General features: G+C 45.6%; 1 protein-coding gene across 6 annotated transcripts in view; it reads right to left on the bottom strand.

Moving 5' to 3' along the window:
* The window catches only part of NIM1K (NIM1 serine/threonine protein kinase), a 69,870-nt gene that overhangs the window by 5,260 nt on the left and 43,844 nt on the right, over positions 1-20,766 (bottom strand). For 3 of the 6 annotated variants that reach the window (XM_059916331.1, XM_059916333.1, XM_059916336.1), the window contains one exon: positions 15,386-16,383. In XM_059916331.1, the coding sequence (XP_059772314.1) occupies positions 15,386-15,677 (292 nt within the window). In that variant the 5' untranslated portion in view covers positions 15,678-16,383. Of the gene's footprint in view, positions 1-15,385; positions 16,384-18,042; positions 18,089-20,419; positions 20,467-20,766 lie in introns of those variants that run through there. The other 3 variants (XM_059916332.1, XM_059916335.1, XM_059916334.1) reach the window with 2 other exon arrangements.

Below are 20,766 nucleotides of genomic sequence, written 5' to 3'. Positions count from 1 at the left end.
GGGGCATTCTCCCCGCGCTGGTCGCGTCCTTTCTACTGTTGAGGCTTTAGGATTAAGATTCCCCGCCGCTGTTTACCTGGAACAGAAACTCTGGTTTTGTGCAGCCTGGTAGGCGAGCTGTTATTCCAAGGGCTAGAATAATGAATTCCATCCTTCAGCCTGCAGCCTGCCTGCAGAAGAGGCCGCTGCTCCGGCCGGTCGTCCCCAGCGCGGGCCAGGCTTCTGTTAGGTGCGGGTCCCTCTCTGCCGCCCCCTCGGCCGCCGCAGCTGCACGCGCGCTGCTCACCCTGCGACCGCCCAAGAATCCGGTTGGGGTGCGTCCAGGCCGCTGTCTCAAACCTCCCTTTAGGACAATCCTAGTTTTAGATTTTCAGTTTTATATTTGAGCGGTTCTTAGGAAAGGCTGCCCTCCCACGGCCGGGACCAGAGTGAGGCAGGAGAAGGTTTGTGAGAGGAAATGCGTTCTGAAATTCTACACCCTAGGCGTCCGATGGCTCACTCTAGCCCCAGCCTGTTTCCTCCACTTTGTGTTAAATCAGATTATAGTCATGCCGCATAACGTAAATGTATAATCATATGAAACGTTTAAAAAAGCCCTGGTGTTCTGAATTGTCACTAAGTGGTAGAAATTGCCGGTTCGTGAAGAACTAGGTCTCTTAAGTCCACCCTTTCAACAAATGTTCAGGCGGTACCTACTCTGCACCAGACTGTGAAAAAGACAGACATGTTCCTACGGTCCAGTGAGACAGAGAGACTTTGAAAAAACCCTTATTACAAGCGTGGCACGTGTTAGGAAGGGGCGCAGATAGGAGAACAAAGAGACCCCCTGAGAAATGACACTTGCCTTGTGAACAGGAGGTGAGGAGGGAGGCCCACTACTTGTCCGTGAGAAGGGGACAGTGTGCCAGGTCTGGGCAAGATGTCACGTTTGTGTTTGAGGATCTAAGGGGAACCCACTATGCTGAGCATGGAGAATTGGGAGGCTGGGGGGAAGGAGGCCCCAAACCAGCCTGCAGTAGCAGGCAGCCGTCACATTACCCAAAGACCTGAAAATTATTTCAAGAAATGTAGTCTTAGGGGTGGGAAGATGAAGAACTACACTCTCAGAGAAAAAAAAACTTTGCCGGACATATCAGTAAACAAAGGATGTTGCAGCCATTAAGCCTTCACATTACAGCCGTTGAAGGTGAGCCCTGAGGGAACTCAGGATGGAAATGGGATGCCAGCCATCAAGCGGTCAGCCCTGCAGCCACTCGACCCCCCCTGCATCCTGAGGAGACTCAGAATGAGAAAGCGCAGGATACTGGCCCCAGGGAGCTGAGGTGCATATCAAAGGAGTGATTTCAATGAGCCCAGACTTTTGCATCTTCCCATACACAGAAAAGTGCTGAATTCCTTAACTTGCAATATCTGGTTTTCTTTAATTAACAGTAATCTTTGGAGGTTCTGACTACCTGGTCTTTGTTGTAAAAGCTCCTATATACCCTGGCTCCCCCCTCACCGCTTCAGAGCCATCTGAGGGACTGTGTCCCCAGCTTAAGTCCTCAGTTTTGTCTGCTGAATGAAAGATAATTCTCAACTTTTAGGTTGTGCATTTTTTTTTCGGTTGACATGGTGATGAAGATTGAGGTACAAACTTCCAGTTATAAAATAAGTCACAGGGATGTAATGTATAGTGCAGGGAATATAGTCAGTAATATTGTAATAACTCTGTATGGTGACAGATGGCTTACCATGGCGATCATTTTGTAATGTATAAAAAGATTGGATCACTATGTTGTACACCTGAAAGTAATACCGTATTGTAAGTTAATCATACTTCAATTTTTTTTTTTAAAGTAGCCTTTATTTTTAGGGCAGTAGGAAGACACTACAAGGTTTTAAGGGATTGTCATAATATCCACTTTAGGATGGGTACTCTGGCTGCAATGTGGGAAAGGGATAGGAGCAGAGCACACCTGAGGGCAGGGTGGTGGTTTTGGAGGTGATGATAGCAACGGCAGAGAGAGGACTCTCTTGGTAGTGACGGAGAGGAGAGAGAGAGAAGTAGAGAAATTCGAGAGGTAAACCTCCCCTTTCTCCAAATTTGGTGAAGAGACTGACACATTTCCTTAAACCAGGACTTGCAAACTCAAATGTCTCTAGAGGCCAGGGCGGAAATAGGGTGGCAAGCTTATTGTGAGGCAATAGGGAGTAGTGGGGACTGTGGAGTCCTGAGGAGTACATGCCCCAGAGTAAAGGGGCAGCTGCTACTCAACCCCAGACAATTGTTACTGTTTGAGATGTAGACTCAGTGTTATCAAATCTAATTTTTTTCAAGAGACATCTGAATTGTAATGCAATCATTCTAATCATTAAGTGTCAGCAACTAATTCAAAATTTCAAACCTAGAGTGGACCAAGCAAAATCTGTCTTTGGGACCAAAGGGACAGGGGGAGGGAGCAGATATTAGAACCTAGAGAGTGTTGTGTAGAGAAAGCTGCCTTGAGGGGAGCTGAGACATCCTTCCAGACGTACAGCTGGCCTGAATCAACCTCACAGTCAGGCTGGGGGAACAGATCTCAGGCTCTCGCTCTCCTTCCTTTGATCCAATGCAAGGGCTCCCTACAAGCCAAAGCCAACTGGAACCCATTGGACTAAAGAGACGTGATGTAGTCTGGGACAGAGAGCAAAATGAAGGGTGGGAAATGGATCTGGGGAAGCAGATGGAAGATGTCCGGCACAGTGGGCTAGGAGGGTAAGAGAGCCGGATGCAGCGGAGCAAAAAACAAGGGGATGTTCCCCGAGTCAGAGGGTCAGGGAAGATTTTTAACACTTTCCCTGGAGTCTAAGTGTTGACTAGAGGAATGTAGGGGGGAAGCAATAAGGAGAGATTCTAATAGTAGGGTTGTATAGGAGAGAAGATCTTGAGGCAGGAAAGACCCTAATACCTTAGGGTAATGGTCTATACACTTTTTTGATGAGCTTCCTTTACTAATAAAACATTTTTGAGCATTGCTGTCTATGTATATTTATTTATAAATTATATGCATGCACTACTAATATACACATTTTAAATGTATGTAATCATGGAAATTAAAAACATGTAATTACAAATAAATATAGAAAAGAAGTTCTAATATTTTCTTCCCTCATCCCAGTGGGCACCTCCATGGGTGGTATGTGCACCCTACTTTGGAGACCACTGCCTCTGAGGAATTGAAAGAAGAGAGTGGAGCTGGCACATGGGGAATGAAGGGAAAGATAAGCCAAGACGAGGCTGGAGAGTCAGCCAGGGCCAAAGTCCGTGAGTCATATTCTGGACCTCAGATTAAGGGCATTGAGAAACCACTGGAGAGTTTCTTTTTTTTTTTCTTTATTTTATTTTATATTGGGGTATAGTTGATTAACAATGTTGTGTTAGTTTCAGGTGAACAGCAAAGTGATTCAGTTATACATATACATGTATCCATTCTTTTTCAAATTCTTTTCCCATTTAGGTTGTTACATAATACTGAGCGGAGTTCCCTGTGCTATACAGTAGGTCCTTGTTGCTTATCCGTTTTTTTTTTTTGTTTTTTGTTTTTTTTTATAACTTTATTTATTTATATTTATTTTTGGCTGTGTTGGGTCTTCGTTTCTGTGCGAGGGCTTTCTCTAGTTGCGGCAAGTGGGGGCCACTCTTCATCGCGGTGCGCGGGCCTCTCACTATCGCGGCCTCTCTGGTTGCGGAGCACGAGCTCCAGACGCGCAGGCTCAGTAGCTGTGGCTCACGGGCCTAGTTGCTCCGCGGCATGTGGGATCTTCCCAGACCAGGGCTCGAACCCGTGTCCCCTGCATTGGCAGGCAGATTCTCAACCACTGCGCCACCAGGGAAGCCCTGCTTATCCGTTTTAAATATAGCAGTGTGTATGTATCAATCCCAAACTCCCTAACTATCTCTTGCCTGCACCCTCCCCCTCTGGTAACCAAGAGAAACCACTAGAAAGTTTCAAGCAGAGAGCGAGCTACATGACCAGGCTTGCATTTTCTAAAAGACCGCTTCTGGCTGCAGTGCAGAGGATGAGATAAATATGGATGAGGGAGACAGATTACAGCAATTTAATCCAACTAGGAAAGGGTGAGATATTTAGAAGGGAGCATCAATAGCACTTGGGGTTCAGCCAAGGGTTAGGGTTGAAGAAGAGGTAAAGGTTTCTGGGTTGAGGAATGGGGAGGATTGGTGGCGTGCACTGGAGGGGCATCTTTTTTCTTTTTTTTTAAAAATTAATTAATTTATTTATTTATTTATTTTTGGCTGTGTTTGGTCTTCATTGCTGTGCACAGGCTTTCTCTAGTTGCGGTGAGCAGGGGGCTACTCTTCGTTGCAGCGTGTGGGCTTTTCATTGCAGTGGCTTCTCTTGTTGCAGAGCACGGGCTCTAGGTGCGATGGCTTCAGTAGTTGTGGCACGTGGGCTCAATAGTTGTGGCTCGCGGGCTTTAGAGCGCAGGCTCAGTAGTTGTGGCGCATGGGCTTAGTTGCTCCGCGGCATGTGGGAACTTCCCGGACCAGGGCTCGAACCCTTGCCCCCTGCATTGGCAGGCGGATTCTTAACCACTGCACCACCAGGGAAGTCCTGGAGGAGCATCTTTATTGTTGTTGTCATGGCTCTGTGTACTCCCTCAACACCTCTGGTCTCTCTCATTGTGTTTACTCAGCTGAACCACACCCTGCTTAAATTCAGCCTCCCACCTACTCTCTACCTACACCCATGCAGTGACCATGATGGCTTGTCTCACTTTGAATTCATGATCTATAACCTCAGGTGCGTCTTTATTGCTCCTGGCAGACACACTACATTTCCCTGGTCCAATAGCGTCCCTACACTTTTAGATGACGCTTTCATGGCTTCTCTTCTCCCATCAAATCTCTAATACCTTCTCTCTCTCCTCACTCATAGCTGATGACTTTGATTTCTATTTTATTGAGTAAAGAAAGCCATAGAAGAGAATTTCTTCAAGTTCCTTCTGCCACTTCTTCCAGCCTACCTGAATCTGTGCCCATAAACTCTGTATTCCTTCCTGTTTCTCTGGATAAACAGTCCCTGCTCCTATCTAAGGCCTAGCTACCCCTCTACATGTTGAATAGATTCCATCTACTCTCCTCTACTCAAGAACAGGCATCCAAAATTTCTTCCTTCTCTCCTGCATCATAAGTTTTAACCTTTCTACTGAATCTTTTCCATCTGCATACATTCATGCTATTTACCCATCTAAAAAAAAACAAAGTCTTCCCCACAAAAATGCATACATGTTACCAAAAGACTTGTACTGGAATGTTCATAGTAACATTATTCATAATAGCCCCAAATTGGAAACTATCCTCGTGTTCATCAACAGTAGTATGGATAAGTAAATTGTGGTATATTTGTACAATGGGCTGCTATATAGCAATAAGAATGAAGCATCTAAACTACATAAAATAATATGGATGGTTTTCCCCCATTTTTTTTTTTTTTTTTTTTTTTGGGCCGTGTTTGCAGCTTGCACCAGGGATTGAACTCGGGGCTCCGGCAGTGAGAGAGCCAAGTCCTAACAACTGGACCACCAGGGAGGTCCCCAGCTTTCACAAGTTTAATATTGAGCAAATGAAATAAGGCAAAAGAACACATATTGTATGATGTCATTTATATAAAGCTTTACAGGCAAACACAATCTGTGATGTTAGAAGTCAGGGTAGTGGTTATACTTGGGGATGTAGTAAATAGAAGGGGGGATAGGGGAGCCTCTGAAGTACTGGGAATGTTCTCTTTTTTGAACTTGGTGGTGGTTATATGGGTCTTTTTAGTTTGGAAAATTCATTTAACTGCATATTTGTGATTTTCATACTTCTTTTTGTATTTATGTATGTTAAACATTAAAAAAAGTTTTTGAGAAACCACGAAAAACCTCTCTCGACTCCACTTCCCCCTCTAGCATCAGACTTTTTCTCATTCTCTTTGTAGGAAAACTCTCTTAAAGAGCTGGTTCTACGTCACTGTCTCCAGTCCTCCCCTCATTATGTCTTGAACCTAAGAGATATTGCTGCTAAAAAAGCTCCTCTCAGGGTCACCGATGACCTCCAAGTTGCTAAAACCAATGGCCAGCTTTCAGGCTTCATCCTTCCTCCTAGAAACACCTTCGTCACTTGGTTTCTAGGAAAACACACGCTCCTGGTTTTTCTCCTACCTCTTGCCACTTCTTCTAAGGCTCCTTTGCTGTGTTCTTTTCATCTGCCCAGCCTCTAAATGTTGGGACACCTGAAGGCTTAGTCCTTGGACATCTCTACAATTTCCTCAGCAATTCCAGATGCATAAATACACCTGCCTACAAGACCTCTCCACTTGGTTGTCTCAGTTTGGCTTCTTACAGAAGGAGATCATGAGGCAGTGATTCAGGTGCAAATGGTTGATAAAGGAGGTGGTACCCAGGAAACACCGGTAGAAGAATGAGGAAAGGCAGCCAATTAAGGATGTGTTATTAAGCAAGTTACCAGTTAATCCTGTATGGCTGTTAGCATAACTGACATCATCTCGGGCTCATACAATTCCTCCTGTCCTTCCACTGACCCTACCCAGGACTGCACTATGTGGCAAATCACTTCTCTGTCAAGGGCTTTGTAGTTAACAGATATTGTTTAATGATCGGTAGGTCCAGGTGGCCTCTATGATCCGTTAGTCCCCAAATAATGATGAAGACCTTCGCTGACATTTTCCTGGTACCCACGAGACTAGTTACCCATTCAATCATCTTGACTTAGGAATGTACTTCCTGTTTTCAAGGGTACTCCCATACCCTAGGTTAGCTACAAAATTGCCCCAGTGGCCCTTCGGGCGGTGCAGAGTACAGCTGCGAATGCTTCCAGATCTTTGTCGGCCCGATCCTCATCCCACCTTGTCAGGCACCTACAATAAACTGATCCGTTGAGTATATGGAGCTGCCTGCCTCATTTTTCAGTCTCAAGATGACTTCTCAGTTCGATGGGCATCTTTTGTTCCCTCCGTCTTCCAAAGATCCTGCTGCGAGTTATCGTTTGAGTTTTATCATGAGAAGAGTGAGAGAGCTGGGGTATTTGTACATCAACTACTGCCAGTAACTAGTTGTTGGCTGTTCCTGGCAGACATTAATTCCCCTCTATTTCCCACACATGCAGGAAGAGCAGCTCCGGCAGCTAGAGAAAGCCCAGAGGCAAAGAGATGGAGAGACTGGCATTTGAAGGTCTGGCCTGCATGCACTGAAATGGAAAGGCCCAAGGAGACACGGGTGAGGCATCAACAGCCTCTGCTATGCATGTGTAACAGGCACTCCCAGCATAACACGTCCAATACTGATCTCCCCCACCCCAAACCTGTTCCTTCTACAGTCTTCCCAGTTTCAGTAAATGGAAACTCTATTCTTGCAGTCATCCAGAACAAAAACCTTGACTATTTGACTCTCCTCTTTTACACTCCACTTTCAATCTGTCAGCAAATCCTGTTCTCTCTACTTCTAAATACAGCCAGAATCCAGCCACTTCTCAGCCTTTCACTGCTCCCTTCCTGGTCCAAGCCACCATTCTCTCTTGCCTGGATTATTCCGATAGGCTCCTAGCTGATCTCTCCTTTTCTGCCTTTGACCCCTCGAAGCCTATTTTCAACAGAGCAGCCAAGGTGATCCTATTAAGCTAAGCCAGGTCTCGCCTCACTTCTCTGCTCCCTCAAAGGGCTCGGGTTTCCCTCACAGGAAAAGCCAAAGTCCTGACTATGCCATATTGCATATTAACCCTACGTGGTCTGGTCCCTGCCACTCTCTGCTGTCACCCGCCTCAGCCGTCCCTAGAGTTTTAAGGGCACTCTCCCGCCTTGGCGCTCTTTTGCTTGCTCTCCCCTCTGCCTGACCACGTTCCCCCATGGACTCCATGGCCAGTTTCCTTATTCCCTTCAGCTCAATGATCACCTCCTCAGGGAGGCTGTCCCTGGCCATTTTGTCTAAAACTGCAGCCCCCAATGCTCCCTCCCCTCCCCTCCGCTCTATCTTCCCTCCTGTCACTTATCACTACGTAGCACAATGAATATTTTACTGGCTTACTTTTGTCTGTCTCTCCCGGCTAGAACATAAGCTCCACAGGACAGATTGTTGTCTATTTTGTTCACTTCTGTATCTCCAGTCCCTAGAACAGTGCCTGTTACACGGGAGGTGATCAACAAATATTTGTTGAATAAATGATCTCACTGAACGCTCACAAGAGCCCAGGATAAGTATCCCCATTGCAGTGTAACTCAATTTTGCGCCTTGCTTTTTCATTTATTATCGTGTCCCACGCATCCTCCATGTTACCACAGACTCTCCACAATTGTGATTTTTAATGGCTGTGTGACTTCCATCCAAGTGCATATGCTTTAATATCCGTGAGCATTCCTGTATCATTGGAGCATATAAATTATTTTGAGTCCTTTGCGTTATAAATAGGGAACTTTTTTGTTATAGTAATACTGAATTTATTTTTAGGATGGATTCACCAAAGCCACTAACTAACCATTCTTAAAGTAAGAAAACATAATTTTATTTATTTTTAATTTACTTTTTTATCGAAGTATAGTTGATTTATAATATTGCATTAATTTCTGCTGTATAGCAAAGTCTTTTTTACGTTCTTTTCCATTATGGTTTATCCCAGGATATTGAATATAGTCTCCTGTGCTATACAGTAGGACCGTTGTTTATCCATTCTATACACAATAGTTTGCATTTACTAACACCAAACTCCCAGTCCATTCCTCCCCCATACCCCCTCCCCCTTGGCAACTGCAAGTCTGTTCTCTACGTCTGTGAGTCTATTTCTATTTCATAGATGTGTTCATTTGTGACATATTTTAGATTCCACATCTAAGTGACATCATATGGTATTTGTCTTTCTTCTTCTGCCTTACTTCACTTAGTATGATAATCTCTAGTTGCATCCAGAAAACATAAATTTCAATTGCTGTTTTAATGAATGTACTCAAGAGGAGGGACCCCTTTTTCAAAACCACTGGGCCTTCTCGGTTAAGCTTTACTAGAGCCCCCAGCCCTGTCCTGCTAGGAGACTACAGCATGAAGAACCCACCAGAGAGTACCGCCATGCATTGCTCCCTCCCATATCTCTTCCCACCACTACTGGATTTTCCGGGGAAGTTATTATACTAACTTAATTCACCAAGTATTTGTTGACTATTTATTAGTTATAATGAATGTGGGGGACGTCTGAGGATCAATGTGACACAATGTCTGACACCAAGGAGCCTACGACCAGGACATACAAGACTTTCACTATACCCCAGATTTGTTAGGCCCCAAATCTTTATTTCTCATGCATACTTTCTCTTGGGTTCCAAGATGGTCATTGGGCTCCTTTACTTGACCTCCATGTACCTCCAAGTCAGTGCTTCCAGATCTGCACTCTCAAATCCACTTCTTCTCCTGTATTCACTATTCACTGCTAAGTCATTAAGGCTGGAAACCTGGGAGTCATCTTTAATTCTTCCCCTCCCTGTCCTCTCCTGCTTTCCCCCATGCAGTTGACCACAGGTTTTCCAATACTCTAAAATAGTTTTCAAATGCATCCCCTTCTCTCCATCCTCACTGTCGCTTCCTTAGTTGAGGTGGACATCATCATTCATCTGGACCATTAGACTAATATTTTATTCTGACATGCCTGACTCTTGTCATGCCCCAACTTCAATTCACTTTCCTCACTGAAATTATTAATAGTTAATCATTTTATTAATTGCTTGCTTAAAGTTCTTCAATGGCTTCCTGATACATGAATGACAAAATCCAAATATGCAAGAAGATTCTCCATGATCTAGTCCCTGCCTACATCACCCACCATATCTCCCACTACTCTGTGGGTGCATCCCGTGCACTAGCCTCATTGAATTACTCTTAAATCTCCAAACACTCCGCACCCTGGCTCATATCTCCAGTCACTTTACATCCTCTCTCTCTGACTGGAATTCCCTTTCCTCTGTGTCCTGCATTATTTCTCTGCAAACCTCAAGACCTAATGCAAGCCTTTCCTGATCAATTGACCCTTTCCTGATTTCAGCCACAGTCGAACACACCCTTTGTAACCTCACCCTGTGACAGCATTTATCAATTGTTTCCTGTCTGTCTCCATTACCTACTGCGAGTTCCTATCAGGCAAGAGCTGTATCTTATTCATCTCTGTAAGGCACAAGAGAGTTTATTATATTTTTTAAAAGAGAATGAATGAACCGATGCATAAATAAATTGAGAGAGAAGAAGAAAGGCTTCTAGAAACATGAGACTAGAGTAACAGAGAAGAAGACCAGGGATGAAGGGGTCAGAAAGGACAGCAACAGAGAAGGGGACAGGCACCCATGGCCTCTTTTACTTTTGTTTGAGGCAACAGATGGGACATAAAATATTCAGAAGCCGAGTGCGTCATTTCTTTTGAGAAATTTCTAATCAGCCTAAAAGGGGACTCATGATGGCTTCAGCCTGCCCTATCAGCTTGCAAGGCCCAAGAGAATCTGAGCCATTAGCTATAAAAATAAACTCCAGCCAGCAGGGGCTGATACTGGAGCCTTCTCTTTAGGGATCCAGAGCAGCTGGTGTCTTTTTTTAAACTACTGTCTTGGGAGCTGCCCCTGGCACAGAAACTCTCCGCTTCCCTGGGAATCTCCTCCATTATCTTATCCAGGTTGTCCATATTTCCTAGAAAACCTAATGACAATTCTGGGCAAGCTGGCTTTGTATGGGAACCCTATTTATACAAATCACTATTCAGACTATGTCATCTGACATGGCCTGGTAATGGGACAGGGTATTTGTAATTCCCAGCAAGGCTAAACCACTCCCTGATAAATCTCCTTCCATTGTAGAGGTAAAGATTTTAGAGGAACGTCCCCCTGTCTTTCCATCCCAGTCTGCTCCCGGTAGCCTAACGTCCTCCCTCTTTTCATAAGTCACAATCTTCCAGTCTTGCCTCTGTCATCCTCCCAGAGTTCTCACTTCCTAGTACCTACACCGCCCGCCTCTTTCTTCATCCCCACATCGATCCGCATCTGGGTCTCCCCTCCTTTACACTCTCAGCTCCTTTTGTCCTCACCTTTCTACTCTTTCCTGGGCTCACTTCTGATAGAACCCAGAAGAGAGATCAGCACGGTACCAGGACGAGGCCCTCACGGGATGAGTCTGCAAGTTGGGAGGCGAAGTCTGGGATTCATTTTCCTGTTGCATCAGTACAATGTGCACAATGACCTGCTGTTAACATTTTCTGGCTTGTTTAAACGTGCTTGTTGAACTGATTTTTCCTCTGCCTGTGCTTTTGGCCTTCCTCTCCTTTTGTGCACCCATCCCATCCCGTAAGCAGAGGCTGACATCGAGCCTTTGGCAATAGGGCTACTCTGTGGTGGGTTAGGAGTGAGGAGAGCATGATAGTGAGGCCACTGAGGCCCCCATCCACACAGCAGGAAAACGCCGCATTCTCTGAAACTCAAGGGACTAGAATTAAGTTAATTCTGTAATATGACAGGCAAGAAGCCTTTGGCATTCAAGAAGAAAGTCACTATGTAAACACCAGTTGTGGTCCTTCCTCTTTCTTCTGTCCTCCTCACGTAACAGCCTGTCTGCAGAATTAGACGCTCTCCTGCTCCTGGCTTGTGGCGGTTTCCCTGCTTAGCTGGTTATTGTCCCGGTGATGATGTGTCCGTCAATTTACTGTGTTCTCCACTCTCCCGTCTCAGAGACGCTTCTCTGGACCTCGGGCCCTGCTGACAGTGCAGTGGGTCGTGTGACCCGAAAGGCTGCAGCTGACTTGACATAGGCAGGCCCTTGACTCAGCGGTGGCCCATCGCCGGCAGGTCAGTGAGCGATTATATTCTCTTTTCAAAATCTGAGCTGAAATAGAATGAAACTAGTGGGATGGAGATGGGATAAAGCTGAGAGGTTATGTAGATATGGGACTGGAAACAATTATTCTTGGCCATATGCCTTTGGATAATTAAGCAGAGAAGGCCACTCCGCAGAGAGAAGTACGAAGTAGAAATGAGAAGCCGCACAACCCCAGAGAAAGGGGAGATGGAGAGGGTAACCTCCATCCTTGAAACGTGGCTCTGCCTCCCTCCTGAGGGGCCACAAAATTCCCCTGCACACAAGTCACCCTGTCAGCGTGAGCTCCTCTGAGTCGGCTTCTGTCCCATGAAACGAATGACGTGTGACTCACACAGGCCTAAAGGACCTGGACTTTTTTGAAAGCAGACTAATACTGGCACTTAATGAATACTTGCTACATGCTCTGTCTAGGTACATGGTAAATATTCAGTATATTATATCTTTTTAAAATTCGCTTCTCCTAGCAATCCTAGGCAGCTGATATATTTTCTTCATGTATACATAAGGAAATTGTGGCATAGAATGGTAAAATAATTTGTTCGGGGGTCACACAGCTAGAGGAAAAAAGAATTGGAATTCCACGCAGGTCTGGCTGACTCCAAAGCTGATATCTTTCCACAGTATTGCACTACCTTCTGCCACCTTCAAGACAAGGTGCCGCTCTCTCTTACACACTGTCTGAACAGGGAGGGCGGGCAGAAGGTAGGTGCTGCTTCTGGGTCTTGGTTATACACTCTATGACTTGCACTTTGTCCCCTGCTTCCCTGCTGCAGGCATTGGAGGGCAGGATCACTCCTCGGTAGTCCGGCCGCCAGGAAGCAGAATGGCTGGTGAGCAGCCTGGGGTCTGGCGGGGGTCTGGGGCTGAAGAAGGCAGTGGTAGCCCACTTGGTCGGCTTGTCCAGGGCAGTGTGTGAAAGAGCTGCCCCCTCCACCCTGTTCGAGGTAGCCTGCAGCGAAAAGGAAGCCGAGCTCTAACCCTGTCTCTGCCGTGACCTCGGGACAGCCACTTCTGAGCCTCCGACTCCCCATTTGTAAAATTCAGGAGGGCTAGACGAGGTCAGTGTTTCCCGAAGTGGAACCTTGAACACTCATGGGGCATGCAGTGATTTCAGTGCCTGAAAACAGCCTTAAATAGCACCGAATCACGGCATAAAAATGTTATTTCCGTATCGGTTCTCCCTTCACTCTCCTAAGTAAGGTGAAGGGAAACTCACAGATGGGTTTTTGGCATGTTTTAAATTACTTTCAGTCACTTCGTAAGTTTCCTTTAAAATTTCTTTTTTTTTTTTGGCCATGCTGTGCGGCGTGCGGGATCTTAATTCCCCCACCAGGGATCAAACCCGTGCCCCCTGCCGTGGAAGTGTGGAGTCCTAACCACTGGACTGCCAGGGAAGTCCCCCTTTAAAATTTTTTGCAAGTTGCTAAGAGAATAGATGTTAAAAGTTCTCACCACACACATACGAAATTGTAGCTATATGACGTGGTGAGTGCGTTAGGTAGCCTTACTGCGGTAACCATTTCATAATATATACATACATAAAATCAGAACATTATACTCCCTAAACGTACTCGATATTATATGTCAATTACGTCTCAATAAAGCTGGAAAGATAAATAAACAGAACTTTGAAATTTGTTTGCATTGTATTTATTTTTACCACTACCTTCTATTCATGGGTTTTCATGACTTTAATATCAAATTTCCTTCTGAAATAAGTGTAAGTAAAAAATAGACTTGCACAATGATAGCTACCATTTATTGAGTGGCTACTCTGTGCCATGTACTTCATATATATTATTCCTAATTTCCCCAACAATTTTAAGATAAGAATCATTACCTCTATTTTACAGCTGAGGCAACTGAGGACCAAAAAGGCTAAGTAATATACATGCAGTCAGATACCTAGTAAGTGACTGAACGAGGATTTGAACAGATTTGTCTGATTCTGAAGCACATGTTCTTTCCACTATCCTATCCTCTCCACTAGAATCTAATATCTGAACCTACACTCGGGAAGCAGTTCCAACAGGCTCTGCTCAGGCTTTAGCCCCTGTGACCTCTCTGTCACCATGGACACTCTCCCCTTTCTGAATTCCTCTCCTGGTTTGCCTTTATGCAACTTCTCCTCTCCTCTTCCTGATCATGTCTTCCTCTCAATTTCTGGCCCCTCATCTCCTTATGTGTTTTATGTTGTCTTTCACTCTTGCTCTAGACCATTGAAAAGCAACATCTTTCCCAATTAGGTGTGAATCCCAGTCCTAGAGCTGCTTTTATGAGTAATGTAATCAATGCTAGTGGCTGCATTTTGTCAGCGAGGAACCTGAGGGCTCACAGGAGCGCTGTAATGTCTCCAGGTAGGTAAGGTGAGTAGGCATGAACCCAGACACTCGGGCTCAGAGCAAGATAGAAGGGGACTTGGAGCTCCAGTGACTTGGGCGTGTGTGCACGCATGTGCGTGCGTGTGTGTTGGGGGGGGGGGGTAGAGGAGGTTGTGGTACTTTCTCCACAGGGCCAAACAGGGATGAGCGGGAAGTGGGATTGGGGGTTGGAGAAGAAAACAAAACTCTGACACAAGAAACAGCAGCCCTGGAGACGTGGTGGCAGCCTGAGCGCAAGGAGAATAAATGTCAGTATGGGACTCTCAGGGAGAGGGCAGAGCCCATGGGCTTTAGGAAGTCTGTAGATTATACCAAGTTGCAGGCATTCTTTCTCTGTCCTGTGACTCCGTTATGACTATCTCCAGGCTTAGTCAGCTAAATTAGAGGTAACTTGAAGAAGTGCCCACTTGGGTTGGGCAGCAAAGGGCTGCTGGTCTCTCCACACAGCTCCTCTCTGAGGCCAGAGCGGTGGGCACTGCTGGTCTAGAATCCAGAGTGGCCAGCAACCAAGCCAGCGTGGATATTTGGTAGCAAGCAAGGAGCTAACAACGATGAGGACTAGTACAGCGCAGACTGAAGCAGAGAAGTTCTTGAGATCAAGTCCTTTGTCCCCAAACCTAACAGAGGCAGCAGCCTCTGGTAAGCAGGAGAGGCTGGACCCTGCTATCCACTGACCATCCAGGAGGTCCCCTGTGCCACTGGTATTGACAACCAAACACAAACAGAAGTTGCAAATAAGGATCCGGAATACAAGTGGGTCCACACTCCACTCTGCTTCTCCAAGGTGTAATTGGAGAGGACGGATTGCCCTCAATGTTTGAGTGAGTTCACCTGCATGCTATAGTGGGAGAGTTTTTGGAGTCAAAATCATCTAAGATTAAACTGCTAAAGCCACATTTGACGTCTTTGGATCTTAGTTTCCTTATCTATAAAGTGAAATAAAAATACTGAGCTCACACCATGGCTGTGAAAATGAACTGCGGCAACAATGGACGGCGGCTGGCATAGGACTTGCACTTAGCAGGGGCTCAGTGATGGCGCCTCACCTGTCTCCTTGGCCCTGGACGCCTAACCCGACCCCCAACCAGGTCCCGACACCCTGGGCATCACCCGTGGAGGCTGGATCCTACCTTTGGTTAGGGAGTGAATCCCGAGCTTGACCTGGGAAAAGTTCCCACTTCCGATTTCCCCTCGGATGCGGTAAAAGCCGATCCGTTTCCCCAGAGTGATCTCCCTCACCACCTTCTGGTCCTGGGACATGTCCTGGGTCAGCTTCTCGAAGGGTGTCAGCTGGCGAGGCTGTCCCTCTCCGTCCTCCTTGGTGCACTCCGTCTGACCGCCACTCTCCACGCTCTCTCGCCGGTCCCACCTGGCATAGTGGGTGTTCTCCAGGCCGCCTCCATTCACATACACGGCCGTCATCGTCCTCCGCAGGCCCACGTTTCCATCTCAGCAGAGGCACCAATCGGGGGCAGGCTGGGGAGGAGCCGAAGGGGCCCGGCGGGTGGGAGACGGGAGTTGACTGCCAGAGCCCTGTGTCCTCGAGAGCTGGGCAAAGACTCTTGAATGTGCAAACCCCCTTCTCAGCTTCAGTCGGGGGAGGGCAGAGGCCAAGGCCAGAACCGCCTACCAGCCAAGCGCGAAGCCGCCCTCACTCGAGACCTTCCTTCACGTTGAACTTCCCAGCTCTAACTGGACCATCAGGCACACGTCCAGGTACCAGAGCCGCTTCCCTGATCAGGCTCCAAGAACTTTCTGGCTGGCCGTGCTGGTGCTCTGTGGTAGGTGGCTGTGTCCCAAAACAAAGGCTCCAGTTTGCTATTTCCTTTGATGGCCAGAGAATCTTTTGCTCTGGTGTGTAAAAGCCCCGCAGAGGCCCTCAGGTCCCTGCTGCTGGCGCGTATCTCTGATCTTCTTCATTTTGCGCTTTTGCTGTCAAGTTGCAGGGCCCCGGAGACCTGATAATCTGGACCCCAGGAAAGAAGAAACTTGCAAATCAGCCTTCTGGTCACACGGGCAGCCAGAGGAGGATTAAATCCCTGCAATGCCACTTTAGCCGGCCTTTATTTAGATGAGCCTTCCTCTAAGCCGTGAGCTGTCTCAAAAATTTGGTGGGTGCTACTTCATCCTAAGAACGGAGAATAAGGAAATGTATTAGCCCATGCTAATGTACAGTACGGGATTTATAATGAATGTGAAACTGCTCGGTGAGCACCAGTCTAAAAGCACTCTACAAATTTCAGTTATGACTCATATCTGTAGTAAATGCTTGATCACATACAATTTAGTAAGAAGAAAATGTACTCACACACACTCCTCGATCTACATCTCAGAAAAGCCCTCACAGCCTGTAAATATTTCTAGCAAAATAATTTTTCTACTTCTGTTTCTGGCTTGTTTTGAAGCCAGACTTTTAAAATAATAATACAATAGGAAATTCCCTGGTGGTCCAGTGGTTAGGACTCCACACTTCCACTGCCGGGGGCCAGGGTTTGATCCCACGAGCCACATGGCACGGCCCCCCAAAAAAAAGGAATTGGTAGGTACAGTGGAAGTGTCTTTAGTAAAATCTGTCAGCTTTTCTGGTCACATCATTTATAAAATAAAGTGACCACGATGTCAAATTTTGAAATAAAATAATATGATCATCATAATGACAAAGATTTCCTATCAGTTTTCAAAAGTTCTTACACTGATTCAAATAACAATGTGTTATATTTCCTTTTACACTGTATGTTCTCATACACCGGCTAATTTTTCTCCTAGGCTTATTTTCTAGGTATTTCTAATCAGGTGTCAGCCTCCAGGCCCAGCAGCTCATTTTGAAGGTTCAGAAACAGGGTAATGTTACTGGAGGGCAAAAGTCTATGGCCTCCTCAGTGATGAGAAATACTGCCCAGCTGGAATATCTTCATGACTTTCTTCCATGCAGCCTCCAGTAAGAAATAATCACTTCCTCCCTGGGTCCCCACAGCACTCTGTACAATTTCCAACGGGTCTCCTCTCCCTGAAGGTGGGAACTGGGTTTAATTCATCTCTATATCCTGCTCTCCTCCTCTCTCCCTCAGCATGGAGCATGATGATAATCTGGACCCCAGGTACAGATTAAAAAAAAATAAAGTGTTTGCTAAATGTGCGTCGAACTCGATTTTTGGACTTGAGCGTTCCAAACCAAAAAACCTGAGCGAAAACATGAGAGACTGCCTTGGAAATGGGAATTCCCAATTCTGTTTGATGGTATCACGTTATTACAGTTAGGTACAGAATTGCTTACACTGTAATTGTGTTTAAATATGGGGTTGCTGAATAAAGAGAAACAAGGACAGGGAAGAGGAGTGGTGGGAGGCTGCCCATCGCTGTGCCTATTTCTGCATGGGGGAGGGGAAGCTGGATGAAGGATAAAGGACAGAGGTTTAAAAGGGGCCAGGTATTAGTAACCACACACATCTCTAGGCTAGAGTCTGAGTAGGGTGTTTTAAAAGACATTTTAAGGTAAAAGAGCCTGAATTAGCTTGAGGAAAAATCTAAGCCACTGGTTCTTAAACCTCCTGGAGTTGCACACTCCTTCGAGATTCTGATGAAGCCTGTGACCCTATCCCCAGGAAAAAGCATGCACACCTAATCTGCATCCAGTTTTAAGGGGTTCACAGACCCTCTGAGACCCATCCCTGTATTTCAGATTAAGAAGCTCTACAAAGATCTCCTCAAATCCCTGGCAGAAAGAGACCACACAGACAAGAAGTGGTGTAACAATTTTAATTCTGAAAGAAACTTTAGCTTCACCTACTCAACGAGAGTGAGGCCTTTCGACAGGATGCAGTGCTCGATCGCCTCGTGTTCCTGCAGGTTCCAGAACTTCTTGGCTCTGTGTCCTTCCTGGGCCTTGCTCAGGACTCCAGGCTTGCCTCTCTCCCAGTGCCTCGCCACGGTGCTGTCATTACCAACCCCAACTAGATAAGCACCTGGAGGGCAGGAACCTGCACCTTATTCTTCGAACTCCCAGGGCTCAGCCCAGTGCCTGGCAGTTGTATGATAAGCATTTGTTGAAGAAGGAATGAATTAACTTACCAACTGATTGATCGTTACATTCAGGTATGATCTATTGAGTAGAGGTAAATATTTTATTTATAGACACATAACACTATCCCAGCATTTACTTGAATTATCTCAGAAAGCTTATTTCAGTCCACATTTCCAAGGCCTGGGCTACCTGCTACTGGCCAATAGTATTCCTGGCCCCGCCTTCTTGTGTAGGTGAAAGCTTAGTCTGAATTCCACCATCCAACTGAGAATTGCTACAGTACTGCTTAGAAATCCAAAGTCTTCAAATTATAATGCACTGGTTAGAGAGGGAAACAGGAGCTCTCATTCATTGTTAGAGGGTATAAATTGGTACAATTGCTTGGAGAACAATTGGCTATAGGTATTAAAGTACAAGTGTACGTATCCTTTGCCTCAGCTATTCCACTTGAATTTATCCTGCACGTACATTCACAAAGGTATACGTATTTCTCATATAAAGATGGCTAGATAGATATTCACTGCTGCATTGTTTTGTAGGAAAAAACTAGACATTAATTAATTAAATGCCCGTCAGTAGGGACAAGTGAAATAAGTTACAATACATACATATACAAAAATAGTGGATTATTTGTGAAATAATTCATTGTACTTGTGAAAAAGAATGAGTTATGATATCCAAGATACATTGTTAAGAGGTCAGTAGAGTATTTTTCACTATTTACTCTTTTTATATGATTTACCTTTTTTTCATGTGCTTGTATTTACCTTTAAAGAGAAAATTAAAAATATGTAATATGTTGCCATCTTACACAATTGGTGTACAGAAAGTTTGCTTTACTTTTGGTTATACAGGGAGATTGCCACACCTGATTGTCTAATACTAATGGACTGTTTTTAAAATCAAAAGATAATTAGGGACTTCTAGTTAAATACAGAATTTTATGCTTTCATTTATTTCTATTTCCTGCCAAAACCCCACAGTAGGAATAAGAGGGGAAAAAGGCATAAACCCATAAGGACAAACAGAGTACGAGAGGTAATAGCAGATGTAAGATACCAACACATCTGGGGGAGATGGAAAGCAAATTGAGGAGTAGTTAATGACTCTGCAAAGACAGTGAAGAAAACTGCAAAACTGGATACGCCAATGAGATATACCTTTCTGAACGCTCAAGAGACTTCAAACTGTAAGAGACCAACTACCTCAAAGTTTGGAGGATTGAAGCAGACCAAAAATAGGGATTGTTTGAATGTAGAGCAGTGAGAGCCCCAGCCCCTTTCCTCCTCAGAGCCAGTGTGCTACTCTCCCTGCCCACTCCCAGGCCAGCTCAGGAGCACAAGGCACAGGACAGTCCATTAGCTCAGATCCAGTTATGGGATCACTGTTTCCCTCTTCTCTCTGCACCCCTAAACCCTTGAGTTTCCAGGATAAAAGGAAACATGTATATAATCTGCCAGGCAGGGGATTCCTCTTTTGGTTAAAGAGAAAAGACCTCCTGAAACCCATATTCAGAGGTTCTCCAACCCAAAACCCGCCTGACCACCTACTGTGCAATCCTCCAGGTGCCAGTTTCACTTGCAGGCAAGGAGCTTCTGATCAGATTTAAGTGCCTTCTGCTTAGAATGAATGTCCAGCCAAGAGGCGCCAGACACCTGAGGAAAGGCTCCACAATGAAAGGAAGAAAGCATACCTACCCCCCTCGGCTGCTCGCCCGCTAGGTGAGGCAGGGATTCCGTGTGGCTGACAGGGTCCTGGTGCTCTGGTCACATGTCAGGCCTGAGCCTCTGAGGTGGGAGAGTCGAGTTCAGGACATTGGTCCACCAAAGACCTCCCGGCCCCATGTAATATCAAATGGCAAAAGCTCTCCCAGAGATCTCCTTCTCAATGCTAAGACCCAGCCCCACTCAATGACCAGCAAGCTACAGTGCTGGACACCTTATGCCAAACAACTAGCAAGAGAGGAACACAACCCCACCCATTAGCAGAGAGGCTGCCTAAAATCATAAGTTCACAGACCCCAAAACACACCACTGGACGTGGTCCTGCCCACCAGAAAGACAAGATCAGGCCTCATCCACCAGAACACAGGCACCAATCCCCTCCACCAGGAAGCCTACACAAGCCACTGAACCAAACTTACCCACTGGGAGCAGACACCAAAAACAACAGGAACTACGAACCTGTGGCCTGCAAAAAAGGAGAACCCAAACACAGTAAGTTAAGCAAAATGAGAACACAGAGAAATACACAGCAGATGAAGGAGCAAGGTAAAAACCCACCAGACCAAACAAATGAAGAGGAAATAGGCAGTCTACCTGAAAAAGAATTCAGAGTAATGATAGTAAAGATGATCCAAAATCTTGGAAATAGAATGGAGAAAATACAAGAAACATTTAACAAGGACCTAGAAGAACTAAAGAGCAAACAAACAATGATGAACAACACAATAAATGAAATTAAAAATTCTCTAGAAGGAATCAATAGAAG

The sequence above is a fragment of the Balaenoptera ricei genome, chromosome 3 (genome assembly GCF_028023285.1).
Source record: "Balaenoptera ricei isolate mBalRic1 chromosome 3, mBalRic1.hap2, whole genome shotgun sequence".
NCBI classification, from domain to species: Eukaryota; Metazoa; Chordata; class Mammalia; order Artiodactyla; family Balaenopteridae; genus Balaenoptera; species Balaenoptera ricei.
This window is presented reverse-complemented; position numbering and strand designations above follow the sequence as displayed.